The sequence below is a fragment of the Ictalurus furcatus genome, chromosome 4, assembly GCF_023375685.1.
Source record: "Ictalurus furcatus strain D&B chromosome 4, Billie_1.0, whole genome shotgun sequence".
Taxonomy (NCBI): domain Eukaryota; kingdom Metazoa; phylum Chordata; class Actinopteri; order Siluriformes; family Ictaluridae; genus Ictalurus; species Ictalurus furcatus.
Genome location: NC_071258.1, coordinates 12,328,101 through 12,340,248, shown reverse-complemented (window position 1 = coordinate 12,340,248; position 12,148 = coordinate 12,328,101). Strand labels below are relative to the sequence as shown.

The 12,148-nt window shown below is 44.8% G+C and overlaps 1 protein-coding gene across 2 annotated transcripts in view; it reads left to right on the top strand.

The window, feature by feature from the left end:
• Window positions 1–12,148, top strand: part of znf423 (zinc finger protein 423) — a 175,058-nt gene that overhangs the window by 139,028 nt on the left and 23,882 nt on the right. For both annotated transcript variants that reach the window (XM_053623015.1, XM_053623014.1), the window contains exon 6: window positions 9,832–9,963. In XM_053623015.1, the coding sequence (XP_053478990.1) occupies window positions 9,832–9,963 (132 nt within the window). The remainder of the gene's footprint in view (window positions 1–9,831; window positions 9,964–12,148) is intronic.

Below are 12,148 nucleotides of genomic sequence, written 5' to 3'. Positions count from 1 at the left end.
TCATGTTTTGCAGAGGGGTCAAATACTTATTTCCCTCATTAAAATGCAAATCAATTTATAACATTTTTGACATGCGTTTTTCTGGATTTTTTTTGTTGTAATTCTGTCTCTCACTGTTCAAATAAATCTACCATTAAAATTATAGACTGATCATTTCTTTGTCAGTGGGCAAACGTACAAAATCAGCAGGGGATCAAATACTTTTTTCCCTCACTGTAGGTGCGCTTTAAAAGCAGTCCTGTGCACTAAACATTCACTAGTTGTGTCCAGTTTGCGTACTCGAGTAATGAGGAATTGTTTTCACAGTCCAGTGCTGACAGTGCTGGCATGTCTACCTCTGTTTATTTTATTGTTTTTATATTCTCCAATGTTTCTATATTTAACTCCAAAAAAAAAAAAACCCACGAAGAACAAAAAAAATCCTCTTTGGGTTTAAATCTGAATATTTGGAGCACAGGATTTGGAGAACAGATACAGATACATATGACATTGCAATACACACCTAATACCTACCATATGGGTCATTAAGTGACTGTGTTTTATTGGTTGCTACTGTACCAGCCAGCCTTCCTCTACTCAATCAATGGACCTTAGGATAACTGCTGTGCAGATATTATTTGGGTGGTGGTTCATTCAGTGTGTGTGACCCGGGTACGAGTCTAACAGATGTGGCCGTGTTGTTGTGTTTTTGTGTCAGTGCTGTGGTGAGAGTGGTCTAGCCTTGTGGTTAGAATTTGCCACTGATGAAAGCTAGAAGACGAGCAATACGGATTGTTCATGGAAAGACGTGCTATGGTGTTCAACTGTATATTTACAAGGTTGACCATAAAGTGCAGGATTAGGGTTAGGTACAGTATAATGTTCTTTCTGATATATATTTGTGTGTGTGTGTGTGTGTAATGGTGTCCAGCATGGAGGTCCAGAGGCAGGGCACAGCTGCATGCAGGGCAGGGGAAGGGACGGTCTAAACCCAGCAAGGTCACTCCTACTGTTACACAGAGCTGCTTTCCTGCCAGAACAACCTCAGCACACACAACCTAATCACCCTCTCACTCTTTCTCTCTCCTTCTTGTTTTCTTTCTTCCTTTTTCATTCTCTATTAAATCTGCAACATTTTTGTGCTCCTCCACTGTTTACCTCCCATCTCTATCACTCTCTCTCTCTTTCCCTCTCTCTCTCTCTTTCCCTCTCTTTCCCTCTCTCTCTCTTTCCCTCTCTTTCCCTCTCTCTCTCTCTGGAGGTACAGATGGACACATTTGCAGGTTAACTTGAACAGCTGGAGGTGCATTATTAGCATCCTGCTGCTTCCTCATATTTCCTTGTTTTTTTTGTTTTTTTTTTCCAGGCTTCTTTCGCAGGCAGATAATTCACAACCATGACCAAAGACATAGTTGGTGTCCTGATAGAAAAGGAGACGCAGGGGTGTAAAGGAAAAATCAGGCAGCAGGCAGGCACAGTCGATCATACAGAACAAAGTGGAACCGAGCTGCAGTTTGCATTTCTGTGCAAACACACGAAATATACAACAGATGTAATTATGTGGATTTGTGCATTGCATATGTGTTCGCATCAAGGGGGAGGAGAGAAATAAAGTCCCAGGAGTGTGGTGTGTCCTCATGGGCCGAGGCAACAATGAACTATTGTTGTGGAATTGCTTTCGAGATGCATTTGTGCATTTAAAAAAAAAACAAAAGCCCCACAATGCACCCAGGGGCATAGGATTAGGCACATATGTGTGTACACATACTTATACAGTACAAATGATCTCACACACACGTACAGCACATACTGTTAATATTTGTCAGTTTTTAGGACTACGCTGTCTCTTTCAGAGTGCTTTTGAACATACTTGCGTGTTTTTGTCAGTTGTCGTTTTTCTGATGTTTAACACATCTGTGTCCTCTGGCAGCCATTGCATTTAAAAGCAGCCTATCACATTCTCTAAAGGTTGTGCATCAGATAGTAGTGTGTTCCGATAATTTTGTGTCTTTGTGTGTGTGTGTGTGTGTGTGTGGGTGAGAGCCAGTCCAGAAGACATGCTGCTCAGGCCACACTGAGCACCAGTCCTCAAATTCGATAAGACTCCGTACAGACCAGGCCTGGCCAGCAACACTGGCCCGAACACAACTGACTGCTGACTAGAGCCGTAATTACCCTCTCTCCTGCAATTAACAATCTGGGGATGTGTGTGTGCGAGAGAGACAGACAGATTGCCAGCATTCAAATTTTGCGGTTGGCAACGGAGTATCATGATGATGGCGGAAAGTTTTAGAAGGAAACTAGCAGAGCTCGTCCGTGTGCTTAACATCATCGTGCTGCTGTACAGTGGTAAATATGTGCTCCGGAATGTTTAATTGTTAAAAGCTTGACATGAGAACTGATACGGATGTGCCATCTAGCGGCTAGAACTGTTATTTCAGATGTAGAAAAGGTACGCAGGACAGTATACAAACAATGCCACCCATGCCGGTGCTCTTGGGGGCATTTCCGCAAAAGTCATACTCCAGAATAGAGATCAACAGTATTTTTCCCGATATTTAAGCATTTTTCCATAATCGGTTATCGTTTTTTAATATCGGATCCACCAATGAATGGCGCCATCTTGTGGGCGTTTTGAGAATTTAAGCAGCTTGGTGCTAAGAAATGGAGACAAACTTTAGTAACAGTGCCCTTAATTTATTTTTTGCACTCTTTCAGCTCTCTCTATTTATCGTTGTATAAATAAGAGTATTGTTTTATTTTGTATGCAAGGAGGACGCGGAATTTACAAAATTGTTATAAGTAAAACGGTTTGTTCAGTTCAGTGGTGGTGTTATCATTGTGTCAAAAACACAAGTAAAACAATAAATAAATATCAGTTCTCGGGGACATAAACATGCAAAATATCGGTATCGGGTATAAAAAATCAATATCGGTTGATCTCTACTCCAGAATTCGATTCATCCACCCATTTTCCATACCACTTATCCTACATGATATCATGATGGAGTGTATCCCAGGGAACTCGGGAGACTTGCCAATCCATCTCAGGGCACAGTTGCACACAGAGGAAACCGGAGTACCCGAAGGGAAGAACATGCAAGCCCCTCGCACTCAAGGTGGAGGCAGGATTCAAACCCCCAACCCCAGAGGTGCGAGGCAAAGGTGCTATCCTTTAAGCCACCCCCTCAAAACTGAGAAACCCAAGAAAACTAAGGAACACTTGAGAAGCCAGGACACAACAGTACTTCACAAATATGACGTGAAAAACAGAAGGTTTAAATACACATGCTGTTGGAGGGGGCCAAAACAGAAACTCAAACACAAACAAAGAACACATGGCGCTGTTGCCTTGGCAGCCAAGACGTGACACATTTACCGGCGTGCATTTTACTGCCGATTTACCACACAAAACATATGGCCAGGAATGTTCAATGTTTGGAAACTGCTTCCAGTGCATGACTTGACTTTATGGTAAGAGTGTGTGGGGCGTGTGTGTGTGTGTGTCTGTGTGTGTGTGTGAGATAGAGAGAGAGAGAGAGACATACAGATGCTGTGAATGTCAGACAGGTGGCTGAACAGAGGTTTACAGAGGAGTATATAGCGCCCAGGGAGGAAATGCTGTTTATAAAGACTTTACCACATGGATGCTTCATTGGCGCACTGATTGGACACATTTTATTTAGGCACTTTCGATAACATCAACATTACACATTGGCCAAAAAAAATATATATTGGAAGCTACGATCCGGTCTATAGGTGTATATACAGATCAAGTTCATTTGAGGGCATGCAAATAAGTGACCCAGTGACTGACACTTCACTGGCCATCAAAAAGAGCAGTAACACATTGCCCTGGATTTTTGACCATCACTGTTTGCACGGTCATGGCAAGGTCAGTGTGTTGCATCGGTGCCCAGCACTGAGCCTGCCTGCTCTGCTCCAGCCCTGCCTTTGGCTGATTTCTCCACTGCTTTGATTGCAGTGGGCTGCAGGACACTGCCCACCTCACAGTGTGCCATCTCTTTATCAGCCCACTTATCTGTGTGTGTGTGTGTGTGTGTGTGTGTGTGTTCGTGAGAGAGAGAGTGGAAATGAGACTGCTTCTGCTAGCGCTGGGTGGCCAGCAGGCAGCCGCATCCAGACCAGGCCGACTTGCTGGAGACCAGGACTTATAGATGTGTGCTGATTGGTCAAATATTGAAAAGTGGGGATGAGTTAATAGTACTGAGGGGACCTGATTTGTTTAAAAAATATATTTTTTTTAAAGCCACACTGAAAGTGGGTTTTTATGGACAGATGAATAAAAGTGTCAGGAGGATGAGTGTTATTTTGGTGGTGCATTTGTGCTGCAGGAGCTCCTGCAGTGCTTTATGGGTAATGAAGTTCCCTGGAGAAGAACCATGTAACAGGGCTTAAACAGAGAAGTGAAGAGTAATTGCTTTGTTAAAGCACTGAAGGTCTCTCATGATACAGGACATCTAATAGATAACGATACGCATCTTTGTACTGTACATAAACAGCTGCAGCTAGTGGGAATGTAGTTTCGACACTCAAAAATAGACATTCAAGAAATTTTCCGACGCATGAGGCTTGGAGAGGTCAGAATAGTTAAAGAGGAAGAGGAGGGGGGAAAAAAAGAGGCTTCGGCGTGTGCCTTGGAAGGAGACTTTGTTTGTTTGCTAGTTTGCATGAAGGTCGGTTTTCTGCATGTTGGAAGGATCCAGCATCCCACTGTTATGTAATCTGATAGGAGATTCCAAGCTGGTCAGCTCCATATGCCGTCCGCCGCTGCCAAAACTATCCGAAGCCGGAGACTCCATCCCGTTTGGCAGCCAGAGAGAGAGCGCTCGAGGGAGCAAACAAGAGAGAGAGCATTTCGGAAATATTTGCTGCAGATAATGGGAAACGTGCGAATTAGACCCGCAGCCAGGAGGGATCAAGAGAAGGGGAGATAGTGTGAGACAGGGAGGGTGAGTTAGCAAATTTACCTCTCACGCTTAAAGGCAGTGTGTGTTTTGAATGTTTTGTTGAGTCACTGAAGGCACCATATGGATGTCCATGTATAATACGGTATGTAGAGGGACTGTAGCTGGGTCTGAGTGGGCAAGAGGGAAACTTGTGTATTAAGAGATGGTGTAGATTGATTCACGTTGTGGCATTGTGTGTATGTGTGTGTAGCTCTTGGTATTGTCTCAGTTCTGCAGTACTCTGTGTATTTATGTGTAAGTGCTAAGAAAGACAGGAAGTGGGAGTGAGTAGGAATCAGTAGCTCCTGAGACCCTTCCAGCTCTGCAGCAGTGCGTGTGTGTGTGTGTGTGTGCGTACACTCCCGCTTTGGCCCACATTGCCACCCCCCACCAGCATGGGTCAAGCTCAGCACGCCGCCGCTTCTCCCTGTTCTCCCTCTCCGAGTTGCCATGGTAACACACCTTGAGCTCACCCCCTAGAGAAGCCCAGTTGCCTCCACCCCTTCTTTCGCCCTGGCCCCCATCTCTCCCCCCCTCCCTCTCGTTGCTCTCTCGCTCGCCATCCGGTCCATCAATCTGGGGCCGGAGCTGCAGGCCTTAGGGCCGGGGCGAGAGGGGCCGAGCCCAGCGGGAACCGCTGCTCCCATCCGCACAGCTCATTTATGTGCCAGAGCATGCTACAGGGGGTGGTGGGAGGAGAGAGAAAGAAACAGGGAGAGGGAGAGGGAGCAGGAAAGGAAGTGGAGGGAGATGGACAGGAAGAGGAACATAGTGTAAGAGGAAGAGGAGGACAAGGACAAGAGGCGGGAGATGAGGACGGGAGCTCAGTACAGTCGTGTCTGTCTCGGGGGAAGAGTGCAGGCCAGAGCTCCACCTGGCTCCCTCTGGTCAATTAGCTGGAAGCACATTGGCCAAGGTTTAGCGGCAGCCACTGCAGTGTTTGTGCACGATGGAGGTATGCTTAGTTGGTGGAATAATGCACAAATACTGCCATTTTTCACATTGCTCCTGCACTCCTCCTCATGTTACTCCTTATAATCCGTCAACTGAGAGTGTGTTTACATTTACACTGCTAATAATACAGTCATTATCCGCAGTATTTAATGCGATATAGCAGAGAAAAGTTACAGTTACATTTATATAGCGTTTTTCTAGACACTCAAAGCGCTTTACATAGTGGGGGGGGGGGATTGTCTCCTCAACCACCACTAGTGTGTAGCATCTACCTGGATGATGCGAAGGCAGCCATTGTCCGCTAGAACGCCCACCACACACCAGTTATTAGTGGAAAGGAGAGAGTGATGTAGCCAGTTCAGAGATGGGGATTATTAGGGCTTTAAGGCGTTATATAGATTTCATGAAAGACATAAAGACATTCACACAGTGGCTGGATTTTACATTCACACAGTGGCTTAAGCCTTTGGTATACTTTTTTACTTTTTTACGCTAGCGTATACGCACAGTTGTATGCATACACAGGAGGTTGACGCCTACGCATTACAACAACTTGCACTTCCCCTCCTGGCCTACAATAGTCAGTACAGAGCAGTAAAGCAGGTCTTTTAGTGTGAAGGACAACAAGGAGGAAGAATCACAAACACATGAAGAACAATGGAGGAGAAAGAAATGCTACTTCACTTGTTACTAGAGGAAGAAGAAATAAAAAAAAAAGAGAGAAAGAGAAGATTGAGAGCTCGCACTTGTTTCTGCCTCTTCCATTTATTCCTTTTCTCTTCGACTACCTTGAGAATCAATGGCCCAGGCTCATTGTTGCCACCTTGTGGAACAACTAAATAGTGCAAAAGAATGTAATGCGCATGTGCGACCTTAGAAAAAATCTGCCAGTGTGCATACAGTACGCGCGTACTCTGCTAATGATGAAATTTGCATGACCCGTAATGTACACTGTTCCTAGTGTACGCGTAAAAAGTGAAGCATATTTTGGGCTTTAGTGGTTAGCACGTTTGCCTTGCACCTCCAGGGGTGGGGGTTCGAATCCTGCCTCCGCCCTGCCCTGAGTGTGCATGTTCTCCCCGTGCTTCAGGGGATTCCAGCGTGTACTCCAGTTTCCTCCCCCAGTCCAGTGACATGCATTGTAGGCTGATTGGCATTTCCAAATTGTCTGGAGTGTGCGAAATTTTTTGTCCTGCGATGGGTTGGCACACCATCAAGGGTGTCGCCTACGTTGTGCTCCGAGTTCCCTGGGATAGGCTCCTGGCTGGATGTGTGTGTGGTTGGGGGGGGGGGGGGGGGGGGGGGGCACATAACCAGGTAGAGAAGAGTCTTAGCTCCAAAAAAAGGACCGCAGCATGCAAATTTCAACCATAAAAGACTCCCAACTAAATATTTGCCACTAAAGCAACTCTAAAGAAATTTTATGCCACATCCTTTTTTTTTTTTTTTTTATGGTTAGTTTATTGGCAGGTTGCAGTTGTAGTGCAGCTGTAGCACAAAGTGCACTTCAATAAATCATTTCAACAAATCAAGTACTCGACACAGAAAATGAGCGAGCACTCGAATTGCTTGAGAAGGGGGAATGTAATTAAAAAGAAATTCCATTAATGATAGAGTCATGTGAACCTAGAGATTGCCTGTTATCAGATTATTGAAGTATAGGTACTGTAAATGTATCGATCAAATTCTTATCATGTACGTATATGTAACATCAGTGATATCACTTATAGAGCTCCCCATGTTTTTTTTTTTGTTTTTTTTACATATACAGTATATATTCTATATGTTGTTCTTTCCTCTGCCTGGATCAGGTCTAACAGAGCAGCTCTTCTGTCTCCGTAATAATGCTGGGAGATTAAAAACGGCTTTAAAGGGTGTTTGAGGCGTTTAACATTTTCCCGCTGTTTCCTCGATCGAGCCGTCTGTGCCTCGCCGACGAGGCGACTCCAGTGGAGTCCTCTGACTCTGATTAGCTGATCGATCCATCAATCGGTTTATCTCTCCATTCCCTATGCCTTTACATGCACCGAACCTCCTGTTTGGCAGAGGCTGTAATTGAATGTGGTGTGCTTCCAGGCAGGCATTTTACTTGCACACACCTGGAACACTCTCTCTGTCTGCCTCCAAGAGAGAGAAAAAAGAGACTGTGAACTTTTTAGCCGTTTCTTTGGCGTGATTGCGCTTTTGCTAGCAACATTTTTGGCAGCCTCTCCATGTGTCCTCCATTAGGCTTCTCTTGTCTTCTTATGGCCTGATTCGTTTTCCTACATGCTTGTTTTTTTTTTTTTTTGTGTGTGTGTGTGTGTGTGTGTGTGTGTGTGTGTGTGTGTGTGTGTGTGTGTGTGTGTGTGTGTGTGTGGGTTTGGTCTTTAGCTATAGGATGGCTCCCCTCAGTACACTGCAGTCTTTGTCCCAAAGCAGTGCATGTCAGCTCCACTGATCAAATACTGTCCCTGACACCATGGGGTTGGTTGATGGTAACAAGCAATGCCTACATGCACACACACACTCACAAACACACACACACACACATACACACACACACACACACACACACACACACACACTGGAGTGGAGAGCTTAGTCTTAGAGCAGAGGCTAAAAAACAGATGATGGAGCATGTTGCACACTTGCTGATCAAACCACAGCAGGGCTCACAGAGAGGAGCATGTTTTTTATCACACACACACAACACACACGCACACACACACACAATACACACACACAGGCCCCCTAGCTACCATTACTTTTGGCTGGACAGCCCAATTATCCCTTTGTTTTCTGCTTTCTTTAGCAGAATTCCTTCCTCTCCCCATATCCCTCTCATTTCCCCAATGTTTCTCTTTGGTGTCGTTGCGCTCTCTTTCCTCTCTCGCTCTCTCTCTCTCTCTCTCTCTCTCTCTCTCATTTAAAGCCTCTCATCCTGCTATCCAACAATGGCTCATCCAAAATATCCTGTGAATGCCATATCGCCACTGATTCCAACCCCCTTCTACAAAGGGAATCATCGCAGAGTCCAGCGTCTTTGAGGAGACACACCAAAGCTCTGTCCTTGCCAATCTATCTTTAAAAAAAAAAAACTCTAAACCCTACACCTAGCTGAGCTAACCTGCTTTCCCACCCCTCCCTCTCCTTTCAGACAGGATTAGAGCTCCCCTGCTCAGGCCTTTGAGACAGCGCTTAGATTGGAATCATCGGAGGTCGTGTTTTTCGGACAGGAGTTTGGGAGGTCTGGCCGATGGCAGGGGTGGTTGATTGAAGAGTTTATTAACCCCACACACCCCTGGAGCTTGCTAGATTCCATTATGGCTTCTGTGCCACCCCATCTTCATGAAGGGAGGGGGGAATCTGTTTGTGTGTGTGTGGGGGGGGTTGGAGATGGGCAGGCTGATGCAACGTGGCCGGCAGGAGGGCAGCGCTCAGGTCTGTGTGGCGTGTGGGTGATAAGAAGGGAGCGGAGGCACCCAGCTAGGACCCAACGCCCACCTTTCATCTGTCCTACTCTGGTTGGAGGTAGGGGGCCACTGATGTCACTGCGGCTAGCTTAAAATAGAGCTGCAGGCAGGGGGGAGGGCATGGCGCCCACGGTGCTGGGGGGTGGCAGGCAATTACCGGTCGGGAAAAAGACAGCACTGGGAAAGGGAGGACAGGAGAGGGAGGAGGAGGGACAGTGGGGATGGAATGGTCAGCTTGGACAGAGCAGAGTAAAGAGAGCAAGGCTGAATACATTACTTTCAGCACTAACCATAAAGACATTGAGTTCTGCATCATTTCTGATGATGATTTAAATTCAAGTTGTGTTCGTGTGTGTGTGTGTGTGTGTCTACTTCTTCCTTCTCCTGTCTACCTCTTTTCTTTTTCTCTATGTCTCCGCCTGACCCCACTGCTGCGTGTCTAACCTGTTGTATCATGCGCTCTTCTGTTGCAGAGGAAGGCATCAATCACGAGTGCAAGCTGTGTAACCAGATGTTTGACTCTCCAGCCAAACTCTTATGCCACCTGATCGAGCACAGCTTCGAGGGCATGGGCGGCACCTTCAAGTGCCCCGTCTGCTTCACAGGTAAGGGGGACTTGCCCGTAGGGTCGAGGGCGTAGGGTCAGGGGCAGTGAAGGCGTGTGTGGGTGGATGGGACGTCTACTCTGCGCACACATACGTACATATGTTCAGAAATTACAGGCCCAGGCCGATCACTTACAGTATCCGCCCACTTACTGATACGTGCACTCATTCATGCAGGTTAATGACGCATGATTGCATGCAGTTGCTCAGGTTCTGTGCGTATGGAAATGCAGACGTACTCCATTACATGCTCTCTTGCACATGCCCTAATTGTGTGCAATTAAACAGATGAGTTTGTTTTGAACCTACTCTTAATAACTACACTCATTTTTTTTGTATCCTCTCTGCTGGCTGCTTCTTCTGTATTTTCCGTCTCCTTGTCTAGCTAATTAATTGAATTTAATTAACAAATTATATTAATATGAGGCTGCATGGATAAGCAGAAAAACAGCTGTGAACTCTTTGGATCCATAACATGAAGTGCCTTGTGTAGGAGAGAGTGAAGGCTCAGTTACACTTGCTTTGCGTCAGCAACATTTCAGGAATTAAATTTCATCCCGTTAAAAGGAATTTCCGGTGATCAACAGTTTCATATCACAGTCTTCCAGTGCAAATAAATTCATGTGAATCCAAGTTTGGTGAACTTCTGCATTGTTTGCTAATTGCAGAACTGATAGCTGAATCCAGGATTTAGTGATTTTGCAACCACCGACATGAATGCAAGCTTGCAGTTTTTTCTAAATTAGATTCGGGTCAAGACGCGTCATGTGACATCATCGCAATTCGCATACAGCTAAAGCCCTCTTCAATTTACATGCATCGAACATGAGTACCACTAAAACATCACTGCGAAAAGCCATTCAAAACAATTTTGTGCAATTGCAATTTCGGCAATTCGTGTAGCTTTCCGAAAAAAAAGAACCAAAAAAAATCAAGCAGTTTTGACCGCAACAATCACAAAAAAAAAAAAAAAACCTCTGTAAAATCCTGTACGGACTGCTGAATAGACAGTCCTTTGTAGTACAACACAGTATTACAAAACATCTGAAAAGCGCTAATTTTATCAGTAGGCAGGATGAGGCATGAGATTTTGTATAAATAGTTCTCGACCTGTATAAAAAGTAATCCATAATGGAAACAGGCAGCATGGTACGCTAGCTTGCTAGCAACTAAACTGTACAGATTAGCAAGTAAAGCAGACGGCCAACAAACTCCTAACTAACAAAACGTTGCATATACACTTGACCTACGGACTTGATTTAAGTTCTCGATTTAACTTGAATTGCTTTCAAACATTTTCCTCCGTCTCACCACGACACAGCTAGCCACAGGTAAAATGCTGAGTCACGGCTAAACACCAAAATAGATGGAATGGATGCAGTAGGATAATTTTCCAGTTTGGCCTATTTCTCAAGATATAAACTACAAATTTCTAGTCTGACTGTGACTTTAGAACTGAATATAATCTCAGTGAAATAAAAAAATAAAAAGAATAATAATAAAATGACCACACTTTCAGGATATATTTCTCTATGGACATAATTCAGAAAGAAAATATTATGACAGGATCTTATGTGGAAGCAGAGGAATAATAAAGGTGTAATAAAGGTCAGCATGGAGGAGTCCAGGTGTCCCGGGCAGTCCGGCTCTCCCGATGCACTCACGGTAAAGTTAATGAGTTCTGACCTCCCTATTGAGATGTCTGGTGGGACTGGAGGCCTCCTGGGCAGAGCATGCCAGCTACCCTGGTTTAGCCTGCTGGAGAAGTGAAAGGAACAGAGCAAGGAGAAGCTGAAATGATTCTGAGTATGTTCATCATATTTATAATGAGAGTGTGAAACAGCTGCTGTTGAAACAGATATCAGAATTTAAGAGCAGAGCTCATTGGAATTGTAAAGTGTAGAATGCAATTAGCTGAGAGTTGGTGACATGACAAACCTGGGTGTCCTTCAGGAAGACACAAACAGCCTTTAAACAGATAAATCAGTCAAGTATGACGGATTACGCTTTCTGGACAGCAACACACTCATCAGCACATCTCAAAATGCATAAACATAACAAAGTACCCATGAGGATGAGCCCTTATCTTCTTTACTAACAATTTCAAATCAACCCTATTTTCACAGTCAAAGCAGACACATTTCTGATTGTAAAGCTTGTTCATTTATAGGCTCTTCCAAATAAC